Source organism: Cynocephalus volans, chromosome 2 (assembly GCF_027409185.1).
Source record: "Cynocephalus volans isolate mCynVol1 chromosome 2, mCynVol1.pri, whole genome shotgun sequence".
Taxonomy (NCBI): Eukaryota; Metazoa; Chordata; class Mammalia; order Dermoptera; family Cynocephalidae; genus Cynocephalus; species Cynocephalus volans.
The window spans coordinates 55,961,384-55,974,800 of record NC_084461.1 but is presented as its reverse complement, the minus strand read 5'-3'; the positions used below and the strand labels follow the sequence as shown (position 1 = coordinate 55,974,800).

Sequence of the window (13,417 nt, the reverse complement as noted above, 5' to 3'; positions counted from 1 at the left end):
ATCATACAAACTTGTAAAATTTTTCAGAAAATGAATCACAGAAGACTACTTCTTCATACTCTATTAAAAGTATTCATTCAAATCAAAACAAAAAACTTTAAAGACTATAGTCCTCAATGGTCAAGTCACAATATAAGTGGTGTTCAGTAGGAGGTTGTACCACCTCGCCACTAATTAAACTAGCTATAGCATTCATCTCAAATTCAGTGCCTTTTTCATCCTTGTCTCAGCTTAATGTCACCTTTCTCAGAAAAGAAAAAATAAGCCACAATGTTTCTCTCACAGTATCTTGTATTTATCATGAACTGTAGTTATATAGTTGTCTGTTTATAACACTCCTTCCCAAACTCCATGAAGTTTAGGTTCTTATGTACTACATTCAGTTTTGTATCTGTGTTTGACACAGGTTTTGGCATGTAGTATATTCTAAACATATTTGCTGAATAAATGAATTAGCACTTCACCAAAGTCTCCAAGTAATTGGCGTTATTTTAAAGGTCTAAGTTTCATGAATTGAGACCATCTACCTGTTATGTTTAAGTAGATGGCTTTTGAAATAGTCAACAATGCTAACCTTAAAATTTCTCAAGTCATATTTTCTATAGCTAGCATTTACTGAGTATTGACTAGTGGCAGGCATTATGCTAAACACTTAATAAGTGTTAATTAAAACACTTCAAATGTGTTAATTAAACACATTTAATTCTCATGACTACTACACAGGGTTGGTATTATCATCCCCCTTACTGGCAGTGCCTGAAGAAGGTAATTTGCATACAAAGGATTATATACCAGATGAGTGGCAGAACCTAGATGATTTCACCCCATTGAAAAATAATTCTCTATAATAATTATTAATTATAAGCCTTGGGTCATAAACCTGGAATGTCATCTTATCAGGAACATCCCAAGTAGGATTCTATCCCAGAGTATTAACCAGCTACATATCAATTATGTGAGCGTGAAGTGGTTGGGGAGGTATCTCCAAACTTCCTCTTATTTTTAACTAGGAAAACAGATTAAAATTAAGTAGAACCTGAAGGGGATAAAAAGGTACCCTGAAAGCCATATACAGGAGGCAGTTTCTCCCAATTTAAACATCTAAGATTCTAAGCTCACCTTTAACACCAATTGGTGTCCTCTATTTTTTTTCCCATTAATACTTTTTTTCATTTTCTTAACAAACCAAATCTTAACATATAATGAGGAAATATACACTCTCAAGGGAATTCTGAAACACTTAAAAAAAAAAAAAGTGCCATTGAATTCACCCAAAACAGGTAGCCAATTTATTTGCTTCTTATAGGCTCAAATTTCCATTATGTACAAAAGTCCTATAAATCTTAGCTTTTCCTTATTCCAATGGTGCAGTAGGGGATGAGATGGTGCAAAATGGGTAAGGAACAACCCTCCATTAAAAATAAAACTGAGAAAGCCAAGTTAGTGACATAACCTATCTCATTCCTTGAACTTTTAAATCAACTAGGGTTTCACAACAGTTGTCTAGAGGACAATCTGAAATATGCCAATATCAAGTACAGATTTAAAACTCAATATTTCTTGTCTTATAGTGAATTAATGGGCCTCAAAAATTAAATGTAATTTTAGCTGGAACAGAGCAAATACCTATAAAAGCAAGGTTTAAATAAAAAACCAACAACAATAAGAAAGCACTGGTTATTAAACAGCAACTCTGTATTCAGTCTTAAAAGTTCAACAGGTTCTTGGTCAAAAAAGTTACCCATTTCAGTCTCCTAAATTAAGAGGAAAAAATATGTGATTTTTGAGTGCCAAATATTTGCTACACGCATTGCAGTTAGTACTAGAGACACCATGTCTAGAGGCACTATCAGTGGAATCACAGAACACGTTTCATTTATGAAACTGTTTTCATTGAAAATCTTATTAATAAAAATTTACAAATCTTCAGTAAATTAAGACAAAGACTGGCTAGAGGTGACAAAACAGTGACTGGGCCAAGTTCAACTTGCAAAGACATTGTGGTTGGCCAGAATACTAAAAAATTAGGTAGAATCTTCTTCAGCTTCAGAAACCTTATGACATTCTATAGCTTTACCTGTCAAGTCCCTGAAGATATTTTAGGTTTACGAACCTTGAATTTTTGGCATGTGGAGCACATTAAGTCAAAGTGAATCACTATGCAGAAACTTACCTTGGAAAATTAAAAAAAAAATAGTCTTTAAGTTATTTGATAAGTTGACAAATGAGGTTAGATTCACCTATAATTAGAACAAAAGTAAAAAAATGTGACAATTTGGATGCCCTTTATATCTTATCTTTTTTCCTTTCAATTTGACTTAACATTTATTTGAAGGTAGACAGCTTGTCATGGAAAAATAAATATGGTCCTGCTGCCACTTTCCTAGAGAGTAAAAACTGATGGTATTTTACCAAATGCCTTCACAGGTTTACTCTCCTATATACATTTCTTTGTTCCCCAGTTTACTTCCATGTCTATGACTTAACAGTGGAACCCAGAGATATTGCTGGGCCCTACTATTAGCTAGTGCTAGAACCACCAGTCCTAAGGTTCTAAATACTCTAAAAATTTTGGCTTCAAAGAAGTAACAGTGGATTCTATCTAAATTCTTAGGCCTTGATTACTTCTTAGGTATTGTCCAGGTAGACAAGAAACAAATCTTTTCTTTTTTTAAGATCATGGCACTATTTGAAATAAAACTCAATCTTCAGTTTCCCAGATTTGAATTTTATTGTTTCTCAGAGGGGTACAAAGCAGTTTATATAAATTAGGAAAATTTAAATCTGCCACATATGAAGACAAAACTCTTTTTAATTTGTGATTTTTAGATTTAAATACTGCTCATAAGAATCCCAAGACCTGAATGTACCTTATATTTTTAACTCTGTACAACCATTTGAAAATAATAAAAAATTGTACCATAAAAAGTTTTGATTACCTAACTTTTAACCCTTGATTAGCAACCTTGTGATAAATAAGATTTGAACCACAAAAGTCAAATGCACCTTTTATGATTGCCTAATAATATCAACCAATTCTTATTTACAAGCTCACTGGCAATACTGAATAACTTCTTGATGTTTCTCCAGCAGTCTTGAAGAGTAAGAAGATTAGTCAAAAGGAATTACTACTGAAGTTGCCTTGAAAACTCCCCTAACCCCCAGTGTTTTTTCAGGCAATGAGTTTTGTAAGCATTCATGCACATAATGATTATTTTCTAGACAAGAGTCTCATTTGAGGCAGTAAAAAGGTACTAGAAGTAATTAAAAACAAAACAAAACAGTGTTTGAATAGAGTGAAACCTATTAGGAAAAGATTATCTATTTAGTTAAAAGTCAGTGCGTGGGCTGGCCAGTTAACACACTTGGTGTGGTACTGATAACACCAAAGTCAAGGGTTCAGATCCCCATATGGGCCCAGCCGCCAAAAAAATAAAAATAAATAAATAAAAAATAGTGGGCTTATATTTTAAGCAAGCTTAGCCAGCTCAGGCTATGAAGAATCCATCCAAAAGCAAATTTTCTATATTATTGAGCTCCTTCCATGCCAGGCACTGTGCTACAAGGCAAACCTGTTTCTGCCTACCTAATGAGTACAGTCTTACTGGTTTTCCTCAGGGAGCTGGTTTGACTTAACAGTAACTCCATGTAAGCTCTAAGAGCTGGGTTTGTGTTTGTGTCCTTCCCTACTATATCCTAGCACCCAGAACAAGGAAGGCATTTAAATTTGTTAAATAAGTACATGCTTATAAGGCTATTACAAAACTGAGAATAATGAAGAATAATTTGATATCTTATCTACAGTTGATACTTTCCTTCAAAACAGGTTACAGTTTTAAAGATACAATATGGTCTTTAGCAAATTAAACTTTTTGTACCTTTTTTTCAAAACAACATATCAACTGTTATATATTACATATCTTTGGAAATAACATTAAGAAGCTGGGCTGGTCTCCCACTTTGAACTACATTCATGCCACTTGAATAGCATTCCTGATAGGATAGTTTTTAGTTTTATTTAAAACATTACACTTCAGGTGAGTAAAGAAAAAATACAGTAAAACTAGATTTTAGGGATCCGCCAAAATCCAAACTATTCACCTTAATTCATAGGAATATCTAATTCAATCACTAGAAAAGTAACAGAATAAAGGGAACAGAACATTTTACCTTCAAATTCAGTATAAACAATAATTTATCACAATTTATTTGAAATAAGGCTGCTAATAAGTGGAATCCAGAAAGTTCCTGACTTAATTGGCCTGCTTAGGAATTCACCTGATACTTATTCATTTTGGGGACACAAACTGTACACATATTATCACACAATTATTTTCCCACAATGTTAAAAATAAATAGGCTATATTAAAAGGTCACATTAAAAAAATAAAGTCATTATTAAAAACCAGTAAAAAAAATTATTCATCTCAATATTTCAGTCCATACTCAATTCTTTCAGAATATTCTTTTGACAATCAGTGGAATTCATTACATACTAAAAATAACACCATATTTATGGACAAATAAATTAATTTTTCCAGTAAGAGCCAATCTTCCTTTAAGAAGATTTCCCACATATTCACAGTACATAACATCACAGAACACCCATATTTGGCCTAAATGTCTCTGAATTGTAGCATTACAAGATGGAAGTTCATTGTGCCTGATAATTTGATTGAGTTTTGCCCAAATGTCTTCCAGAGTTTGGTTGTTACAAGTAGTGTGTTCTATTGTCCACCTTCCTCTATAAAATGAGTGCAAATTTAGTGCCTTTAAAATATCTTGCAATTTTTTAGACAAAGGAAAAATCTTTTCAGTACAATTATTGCTGGGAACTGAAACACTCCAAGACCTCCTCTTGTGCCGGTTTTCTTTTTCTGACTGTTTATCCGGATTTCCAGAATTAGTCTGTTCATTCAGTGTGTGTGACTGGATTAAGTGCTGCTTTTTCAAACTAGGTTGAAAATCCAATAGATCTACTGTGCAATCATAATTCTGTGATTTAACCTCATGTTCTGAAATGGGTAAGCACTGTTTCATATCTTCAGCTGCCTCTCCAGAAATCACAGGTGGTGATCTTTTAGGTTTGAGTGGAAGTTTGGACCCATCATGTGGAAACCAAGGAATAAATCTTGACAGTGGACGGGTAGGGAAGTCTTGAATTATTTTTTCTGCAATTTCTGGCAGTTGTGTGGGATCGCTCTCATATGCTCGATAATGTAATATTACTTCAGTAGTCATTCTGCAGTGATCCAGTTACTCTTAATGAAGAGAAAATTTCTTAGCTGAACTCTTTAGAGCTAGAATGCAATTAATTATTACAAGATTGTCTCTCTTGCCAAATCAGAGGTAAACAGGACCTAAAGTGGAAGTATTGCAAAGAATAAGATATGGTAGGGATAGCTTGAGAAAAGGAAAAACAAAAATCAAAAACCAATCCTAGTATGATATTTTACCAATGTGCTATTGGTAAATGTGAATGTAATCTGAAAACTTGAAAATCTTTCTCTAACCAAAATAAGAGATCTGAATTAGATGCCCAATAAGATCACTTGTAGTCTTGAAATGCTAGTAGTCTTCATGTTTAACAGATATAAAGAGCTTGTTAGTATCAACATTAATATATCAAGCAATAATAGTCCTAACACTATAGCAGAAACAAAGAGTAAAATGGTGATTGAATTAGTATTGGATTTATATGAAGATAACAAAAAATGTAATATTTAAAAATTTGAGACATCTGAACTGAGGACAGTGATATCATTGTAATTTTTAATCTATGTGGAAGAAAATTAATTTTATAGTTTAAAATTATATAAATTTCACCAAATATATAAATAGAATACTTAATGATTTTATCTCATTCACAGTATAAATGTTAAAAACATGAATAAGGTTTAACTTTGCATTTTAACCAGTCTAGGAACTGGTTTTGTGTCTAAGTCTTCTCTGTATAACCAGGGCACTTAAGCAGTATCGAGACTCTAGTATCATGGCTCCTGAATTCTTACTTGGTTGGAGAAACAACAAGTCTAGACTATTTTTTTCCTTGGAACACATAAGTTCTCAAGTTGTCTCAAATTAAGTCATTGATAAGTTCCATCATATAACACACAGGCTCAAGAACGGAACCTTCAAGGATCTGCAAGTTAGACTTCCTAACCAGGCCCAAAGTTGTAAGAGCCATAACACAGGCTCCTTCATATCCTATGTACTCTAGAAAATAATATAATAATAAATCCCTTCTCTCCAGAAATTATTAGAAAACTACATGATGAGCGTCCCATTAACATCTTACATATTAAAATAAGAAAGTAAACTTAAATTACCATTTAAATTGATATATATGGCATTCAACATCAGTAGAATTAAAACTTGTGAAAATTCTTTATTAACTAGGACAACGGGGGAAGAAAGGTACCAAAGAGGTTTAATAAAGCTGAAACTATCAGTGAATTTTAAAGCACTTGTCCCTTCAGGCTGCTTAAATACTCTTTCCTAGGTTATTTTCTGCTTTGGAAAATAAAGAATAACAGAAAACTAAAAATCCCCTGTGGCAGAGTCCATATCAGAGGAATCTAACTGTTTAATAGCTTCTAATTTGTATAAAATCACACCTTGCAGTAATAGAATTTTTCCAAATTCTCAAAGTATTCTGCAAGGGAATGATCTCTGAAATGCTGTTTCATTCATTAGGAGGCAACATGGCATCTTGGAAAGAGGTAGGCAATCCTCGTGTTGAAATATTGCCTTAATCACTTAGTAGATATGTGATCTTGGAAAAGTTGCTTAACATCAAGTGAGTGATAAGTAGTATCTTTTCCACATACTTGATGTGAGATTGAGAGATAGAACATGCCAATTAGTTCCTCTTCTTCTTTTCCATTTTCTCTACGAATAATCACCCAAATCTAGAGCATTTGCTTAGGCTAAACTTACAGGTCCCATCAATATATTACTTCACATTGCAAAGTTTCTTAGTTCTATAGACAGAGACAGTCTTATTAACTCGAACTATCAGTGTATGATTCTATGTTACAAATGGGAATGCTGAGCTTCTGGAATGTTTGATGCCTACGTCACAACGGAGGTATAAGGAGGACCTCAAAATGGATGTCATAAGCAAAGTAAGTGCAAAATTCAACTGAATTCAAATGTCTATTGAGCATTTCCTCAGCACAGTCCAAGAAGGCATTGTTAACCATATATTAGAGCACCCAAGAAATAAAAAGTTCATTTCTACTAGAAAATAGATGAAATAAAGCTGAAAACATTTTTGTTTTCAGAAAACAACAAGAATTACAGAAAAATTTGTCCTCCTGTGTTTTTCCAAATAATGATCTAAATAAGTCATCAAACTTACTCAAAATTGCCGTATACAGAAAATGAAAGTTGACATGAGATTCTGGACATATTTTCCGCAGACACAATACTTGGAAGTAAGCTACAGTATATTTGCATAGATCTAAGTTATATATTGTACTTCTGTGTATTGCTAAATCCTTGGCGCTGTTGTCATGCAATACTTATTTTACAGATGAAGCTGAAGTCTGGTAACCTCGTCAGTGACACACGAAGAGACAAGAGATAGAAGGAAAAATCACTAGATGCCCGCTGTAATTCGTCCCGGTTCATAGAGATCTCCCTGGTAGGGTCGGGACGTTAGCTTCTACGGCTAAAATCTGGTGAGCGCAGCAGTATAGAGCAGAGAAAGTGGTTTACCGGGTACCTATTTCATTCTAGGAAGGGGCTCTTAAACCTAAAAAGCAAAGAGGAGAAATCGCTTCGTCAAGCTCGGCGCCAAAAGACAAAGCAGGAGGGCGAGCATTGGGTGTTACGAAGGAGGCTTACATCCCAGAGGCTAGGTCTATGCGGCAAAAGCTTCGAGAAACAGTGAGAAGGGAAGAAAGTAGAATAAGGGGACTCAGGTTCGCAAAAACTTACCTTTCAACGCCAGCAGGTGCTCCTGTTTGGGGGCATTCACTTCCATTTTGACCGGCACTTTTCACCCACTGCCTACGGGGGCTGAAGAGGTTCAACCCGGCCCGGAAGAAAATACAAAAGCGCGCGTTTGGGAAGATCGGGCGTCAAACGCACTCCCAACAGCTTCACTCTGCTGGTAACACCTTAAATTCTCTTTTTACTACGTCTTTTAAGGACTCTTTTGACCAAAGCCATTCCTGTGTCTCAGAGACCTATGCATAAGATACTGTTTCGTATCTACAATCACACATCGCGACCTCAAAAAACCACTACTGGGTAACCACACACGGCCTCCCAAATGCCTATATTGCCCGAGTGAAAACGAGAAAGGGGGTGGCATGCTGGGAGTTGTAGTTTATACTAAAATCGCATTGTATGCAGGGAGATGGAGGTTGTTCCGCCCCGCCCCCGCCTTCACCATTCCCACCCGCGCTGGTTTACAGTTGCAGAGGAGAAATCACTATAGGACCGGGAGTTTCACCCCACAACTTTAATTTTGACTTTTTTCTTTCATCAGTTGCAGACCTTTTAACAATAAAAATAACAAAATGCCTCTGCACAAGGCTGTGCAGCCAAACAGCCAACGACAGACGGGGGAGGAGGGAAGAGGTCGGCCGAGCACCGCCCCGCGTCGCGCCGCGCGCGTGCGCCAATGTCGTGCGCCGAGGCCTGTGGGTAGGTGGCTCCACCTTGCTTCTCAGTTGAAGGCTTTGACGGCTGGGTTTGCGGCGCCTCTCCTCCCAGGATGGCTTCCCTGGTTGTAAACAAACCTGGAGCGGGACTAGACAGTGGTCGGCAGGGCACCCGGGGGACGGCTGTGGTGAAGGTGAGGGACCTTGCGTGCTCTGTTCTTCACCATCGGCCTCCCTTCGGTTCATCCTGGAGTCCTGGCGGTATCGCCGCGGCCCAGGCTTGGATGGGCGGGATGCGCGGCCTTTGGGCCCCTCTCGACTTTACCAGTCTCCACCTCGCCTCCGCGATCTTTATCCCCGCTGCCCTGCAGTTGCCTGGTCTTCTACTCATGCCAGGTGTTAGCGTCGACAACGGGAACGTTCGTGAAAATGAGCTTTCACAACGGGAACGTTTGTGAAAATCGACAACGGGAATGACCTGGACAGATAGGATCTTTCCCCAGGTCCCCCGATTCAGTTAGTTAGGCTCAACGGGCATTAATTAACTTATTTTAATTAAATCGAACCATTATAATCGGCAGGTACTATGTTAGGTGATTTAGCACGTTAATATTTACTTATGAGGTAGATGTTAATTCCCATTTTTACAGGGGAGGAAACCCAGGTTTAGGTTAACACAACGTGTGGCAGAGCCCAGGGGCTGACTCGTTCTGAAGTCTACTGTTTACTGTTGCACTACTTCTATAATCAGACATTTATTATGGGTTGAGCTGCCCCCTCTCCTCTTAGTACAGTCTACCAGCATTGTTGAGAAGTCTCCAACTGCAGCATAGTTGGGCATTATGAATTGCCCTATGCTTGAAGTTTTAGATTCTATCATGTATAAATGTTCCAAAATGCATTTACTAGGAAAATCAATTGAAATGTATGAAACTCATTTTTTCCTTCCACTGGATATACAGAAAGATCTGGAAGGGAGAACTGATTGCAGTGGTTTCTAGAGTAACTTTCAGGGTCATCTTTAATCTAAGAGATTGGTAATTCTTGTTCCTGGCTACATATTAGGATCACTGAGGACTTTTTTAAAACTACTGATGCACTCCTTTTCCGATTCTGATTAGGTTGACATCAGTATATATTTTTAAATTCTCAGAAATGATTTTAATGTACATCCAGGGTTGAGAACCACTGAACCAAGATATGTGAAGTTCTTTTAACATCTTGAATAAGAGGCACCTGTGATTTTTCACCTCATACTGGTTTATATGACAGCAAATGAGACATTTCTGCCCACAACTTAGTATCAGTCAATATTGGTGGTTTTTGATTCAGTTGACCTTTATATATTAATGAAGTTATCCTGAAGGTACACAACCTATCTGAGATGCAGAGGACCTCTCATTTTTAGGCACAATGTATGGTTAAAATTTCATTTGTTAAATTGTGCTTTTGCTAAGTAGAGAATACCTGCAGATTATTTTGTGAATGAACTCAAAGTTTTTTTCCCCACAATTGGAATGGATGTCATTGCTGTTTCTATTTTTGTTACCCTGTTTGCCGTACAATCTCAAAAGTGAACCAAAGCAAATTAGTAGAGACTCATTTCATTCATTTTCATCTTAACAAATAAAATGTTCCTGAGCTGTGCAATAAGATATCCTTTTTGAGAAGATCTTCGTTCCATAATTTGTATTAAGTATAGTGGCATAAATTAGAAAAAAACTTCGTTGTCATTTCATAGATAAAAGCAAGTAGTATTCACTGGATGGCAAAGGTTGGAGTATATAATGGTAATACTGTGTAAACTGGTCTCTTGCTTAATGAAGAAGTTGATATGACAGGGAAAAGCAAAGACAAATCTGATAGTGTGAAATTATTTACACTTGAAAATGAATCACAGCAAATTTCTATTGCTTTATGAGCTGCCTTAGTCCTTTCAAAATGTGGTCTGGTTTATTAAAATTTGATTGAAAAGTAGTAAATTTGAAGGTTTTTTTGGCATATCTGTTAAGTGTAAAATTAAGAGCTTTTTTGCAATCTAGAACTTAATTTCTTATGTTGTTACCCACAATTCCTATTCATAGATAATGAGGAAAGAATGTTTTGTTCTATTATTTACCAAGTTCATGGAAAATAGTAACTTTATTTTTGGACCCCTGTTTGGTTTACTAATCAGTGGAATTTTACCAGTGCTTTTTGAAAAAAACAATGGTTGCCTTATCAGCAAGTTCTCTTGTATACTGATGGGGTCAGAGATATAAGATATGAGTGAACTAAATAAATTTTCAGTTTGGTTCTTTGGAGTTCATTGTCATAAATAAAGTTTAATTTATTTTAGTATCACAATAGTGAGCATTTATAAAAATGTTGCATTTATTTTATATCTAAACTGTTGTGATTTTTTTTCTGTATTTAATTGAAGGTGATGAAGAAACTTACCTTTCCTTTTTTAAAAAAAATTTTTATTGAATCATAATTGATTATACATAGTTTTGGGGTTCAACATTGACGTGTTGATCAAATCAATATTACTAGCATATATATTGTTACAAATCGTATTTATTCTTTATGCCCCTTGGCCAATCTCTCCCTATCTCCCTCGCCCTCCCCCCTCCACCTCTGATAACCCTGATTTCTTATCTCCTTCTGAAAGAGTAATGGTTACTCTGTTGATTTGTTGCCCAGATGATCTGTTCAATGTTGAGAGGTGTGTTCAGGTCCCCCAATATTATCATGGAGCAGATGCTTCTTCTGTCACTCTGGAATGGGCTTTGTGGAGAGAGACATCCTTTTCTTTTCTTTGGTCTCTGCTGGTGATTCTCCTTGTGTCAGTGCACTCCAGTGGCTGGCAGACCATCTGTGTGGTGGTTGTGGCATCTAGCAGCTTTTGTAGCAGCTGTGGTTATTGTGGTGGCTGTGGCGGGCCACCCACATGGAGGTGATGTTTTTAGCATGCTCCTTGGCACTGGTGGTGTGCCTGGTTGTGGGAGGGGTGTCCGGTCCCCGAAGTGCTGTTGGTGTGCCTGGGCCAGAACTAATTTTTTGTCCTTTGCTTACCTCTAAAGTTGGGGATCTTCTTGTGAGGACCAGTACTTGAGATGTGTGGTTTAGCTAAATTGCTGCTTTGCTGCTGATTTCCTAGGGAAGGCTTTCTGTGCAGCTCAGGTTTTAATGGTTGACTTTATAGGTACTTCTGGCTCTCCAGAGACCTGGTGCACCTGGGTTGTGTAAAAACTCTGATCTAGGCCTGAGTCTTTTCATCAAACTGCATCCCATGCAATTCTATATTTCTGACCAGTCTCCTCTGAGTGGTCCTATGCTGATTGGGGTGCCAGTCAGCTATCCTTGCTGTGCCCCAGTGTTCCCCGGGTGGGCCCGTCTCCCCCACTGCCCATGCTGCAAACACTTCCCATGGGACCGGCTGTGCACCGGTCCCTTGTGATTACTCACCGGCCTCTGAATTGCTCTTTTTTTCAGTTGTTGTGGCTCCTTGCTCCTATGTGGGTCCAGGGGAACCCTGTTAGTGGTCTTGCTGGCCTGGGGCCACCAAGGCTCTCTTTTCCCCTGCCACCTCCAAGTAACTTCATTCAAAGGGCACAGCAGGTCCAGCCTTAAAGCAGCCACCACACAAAACGGTCGGAGCAGTTTTTTCTTTCTATCATCATGGCTTCTCCGGCCTTCATGCACTCTGTAGGTCTCTCCTCTTCTCCTGAGCTCTAGAGGCCCCAGCTTGGCTGAAGTTGCTTTTTTGTAGTAGTAAGTTGGTTGATTTCTGGGAGAGAATGATGCTGGGGACTGTCTATTCCACCATCTTCATCAGAAAGCCATCTTCTCTTTTTTTAATATGTAGGATAAGTTGAAATGTGTGTGTATGTGTATAATAGATATAAATTATGAGTAGCTGTTCTTACCTGTTTCCGTTTCTCTTAGGGAATCTTTGTTCCACTGTTATTGTTTCCTATATACTGTATCCTTCCAGAAAGATATTATACTTATATAACAATATATGAAAATATTTGCTCTCTTTCTTTCCCCACCTTTATGCAAAAATGAATATATCCTATTTATTATTTTTCACTTTGCTTTATTCATAGGAAATCATTCTGTGTGTGTATATAAAAAACCTTCCTAAGTCTTTCTCATTAGCCTACATAGTTTTACAGTATATGAATATGTCATTTACTTTACAGTCTAATATTAATATATATTTACTTTGTTTTCAATTTTTTGCTAATACAAATTGTGCTGTAAGGAATAACACAGATCTTGTCATACATATCTGATATATTTGTAAGATAAATTCCTGCAACTGGAATTACTGAGGTATTTAAACTTCTGATAAGAATTGCCAAATTGCCTTTCACAGAGGTTGTATAACTCAATAAACATTTTGCAGCAATCAGCAATGTATGAGAGTGTCTGCTTCCGCTCAACAATGTATGGTAGTGAGTTAAGTTGAACATCTTCTCATATATTTAAACAGTTGTTTTCATTTCCTTTTCTATGAATTATGTTACACTTAAGTTTCTTTTGAACTGTGCTGGGATACGAGACAATTATGAATTAATTATCAGTTTATTTATAGTGAAAGATATTTGCATCTCAAGCACCAAGTACAAGTTAATTGCAGAGTAAATTTTAAAATCATAATGGATTTAGTCTTATTTCTACTCTCAGTTTTCTGTTTTTTACCTTGTGTGTTTGATGGTGGGGCTAAATTGTTTTTAAATTTTTATTTTGTTGGACTTTATATCCTGTGGGCCCTTTGGTCTAGCAGGAAAAAACAGGGCTGAAAGCTAATA

The 13,417-nt window shown here is 36.8% G+C and overlaps 3 protein-coding genes across 7 annotated transcripts in view; 1 reads left to right on the top strand and 2 right to left on the bottom strand.

The window, feature by feature from the left end:
- TRAPPC13 (trafficking protein particle complex subunit 13) overlaps window positions 1-8,273 on the bottom strand; it is a 36,982-nt gene extending 28,709 nt beyond the window's left edge. For all 4 annotated transcript variants that reach the window (XM_063085562.1, XM_063085563.1, XM_063085564.1 and 1 more), the window contains exon 1: window positions 7,945-8,273. In XM_063085562.1, coding sequence (XP_062941632.1) covers window positions 7,945-7,990 — 46 coding nt within the window. In that variant the 5' untranslated portion in view covers window positions 7,991-8,273. The remainder of the gene's footprint in view (window positions 1-7,944) is intronic.
- SHLD3 (shieldin complex subunit 3) lies at window positions 4,489-5,250 on the bottom strand. The gene has a single exon (XM_063085313.1). The coding sequence runs from the start codon at window positions 5,239-5,241 to the stop codon at window positions 4,489-4,491; it is 753 nt and encodes a 250-aa protein (XP_062941383.1). The 5' UTR covers window positions 5,242-5,250.
- Window positions 8,274-8,696: 423 nt separating the features above from the next.
- TRIM23 (tripartite motif containing 23) overlaps window positions 8,697-13,417 on the top strand; it is a 40,328-nt gene continuing 35,607 nt past the window's right edge. Inside the window, exon 1 of one of the 2 annotated variants that reach the window (XM_063085898.1) lies at window positions 8,697-8,809. In XM_063085898.1, coding sequence (XP_062941968.1) covers window positions 8,729-8,809 — 81 coding nt within the window. In that variant the 5' untranslated portion in view covers window positions 8,697-8,728. The remainder of the gene's footprint in view (window positions 8,810-13,417) is intronic. The other variant, XM_063085899.1, reaches the window with a different exon arrangement.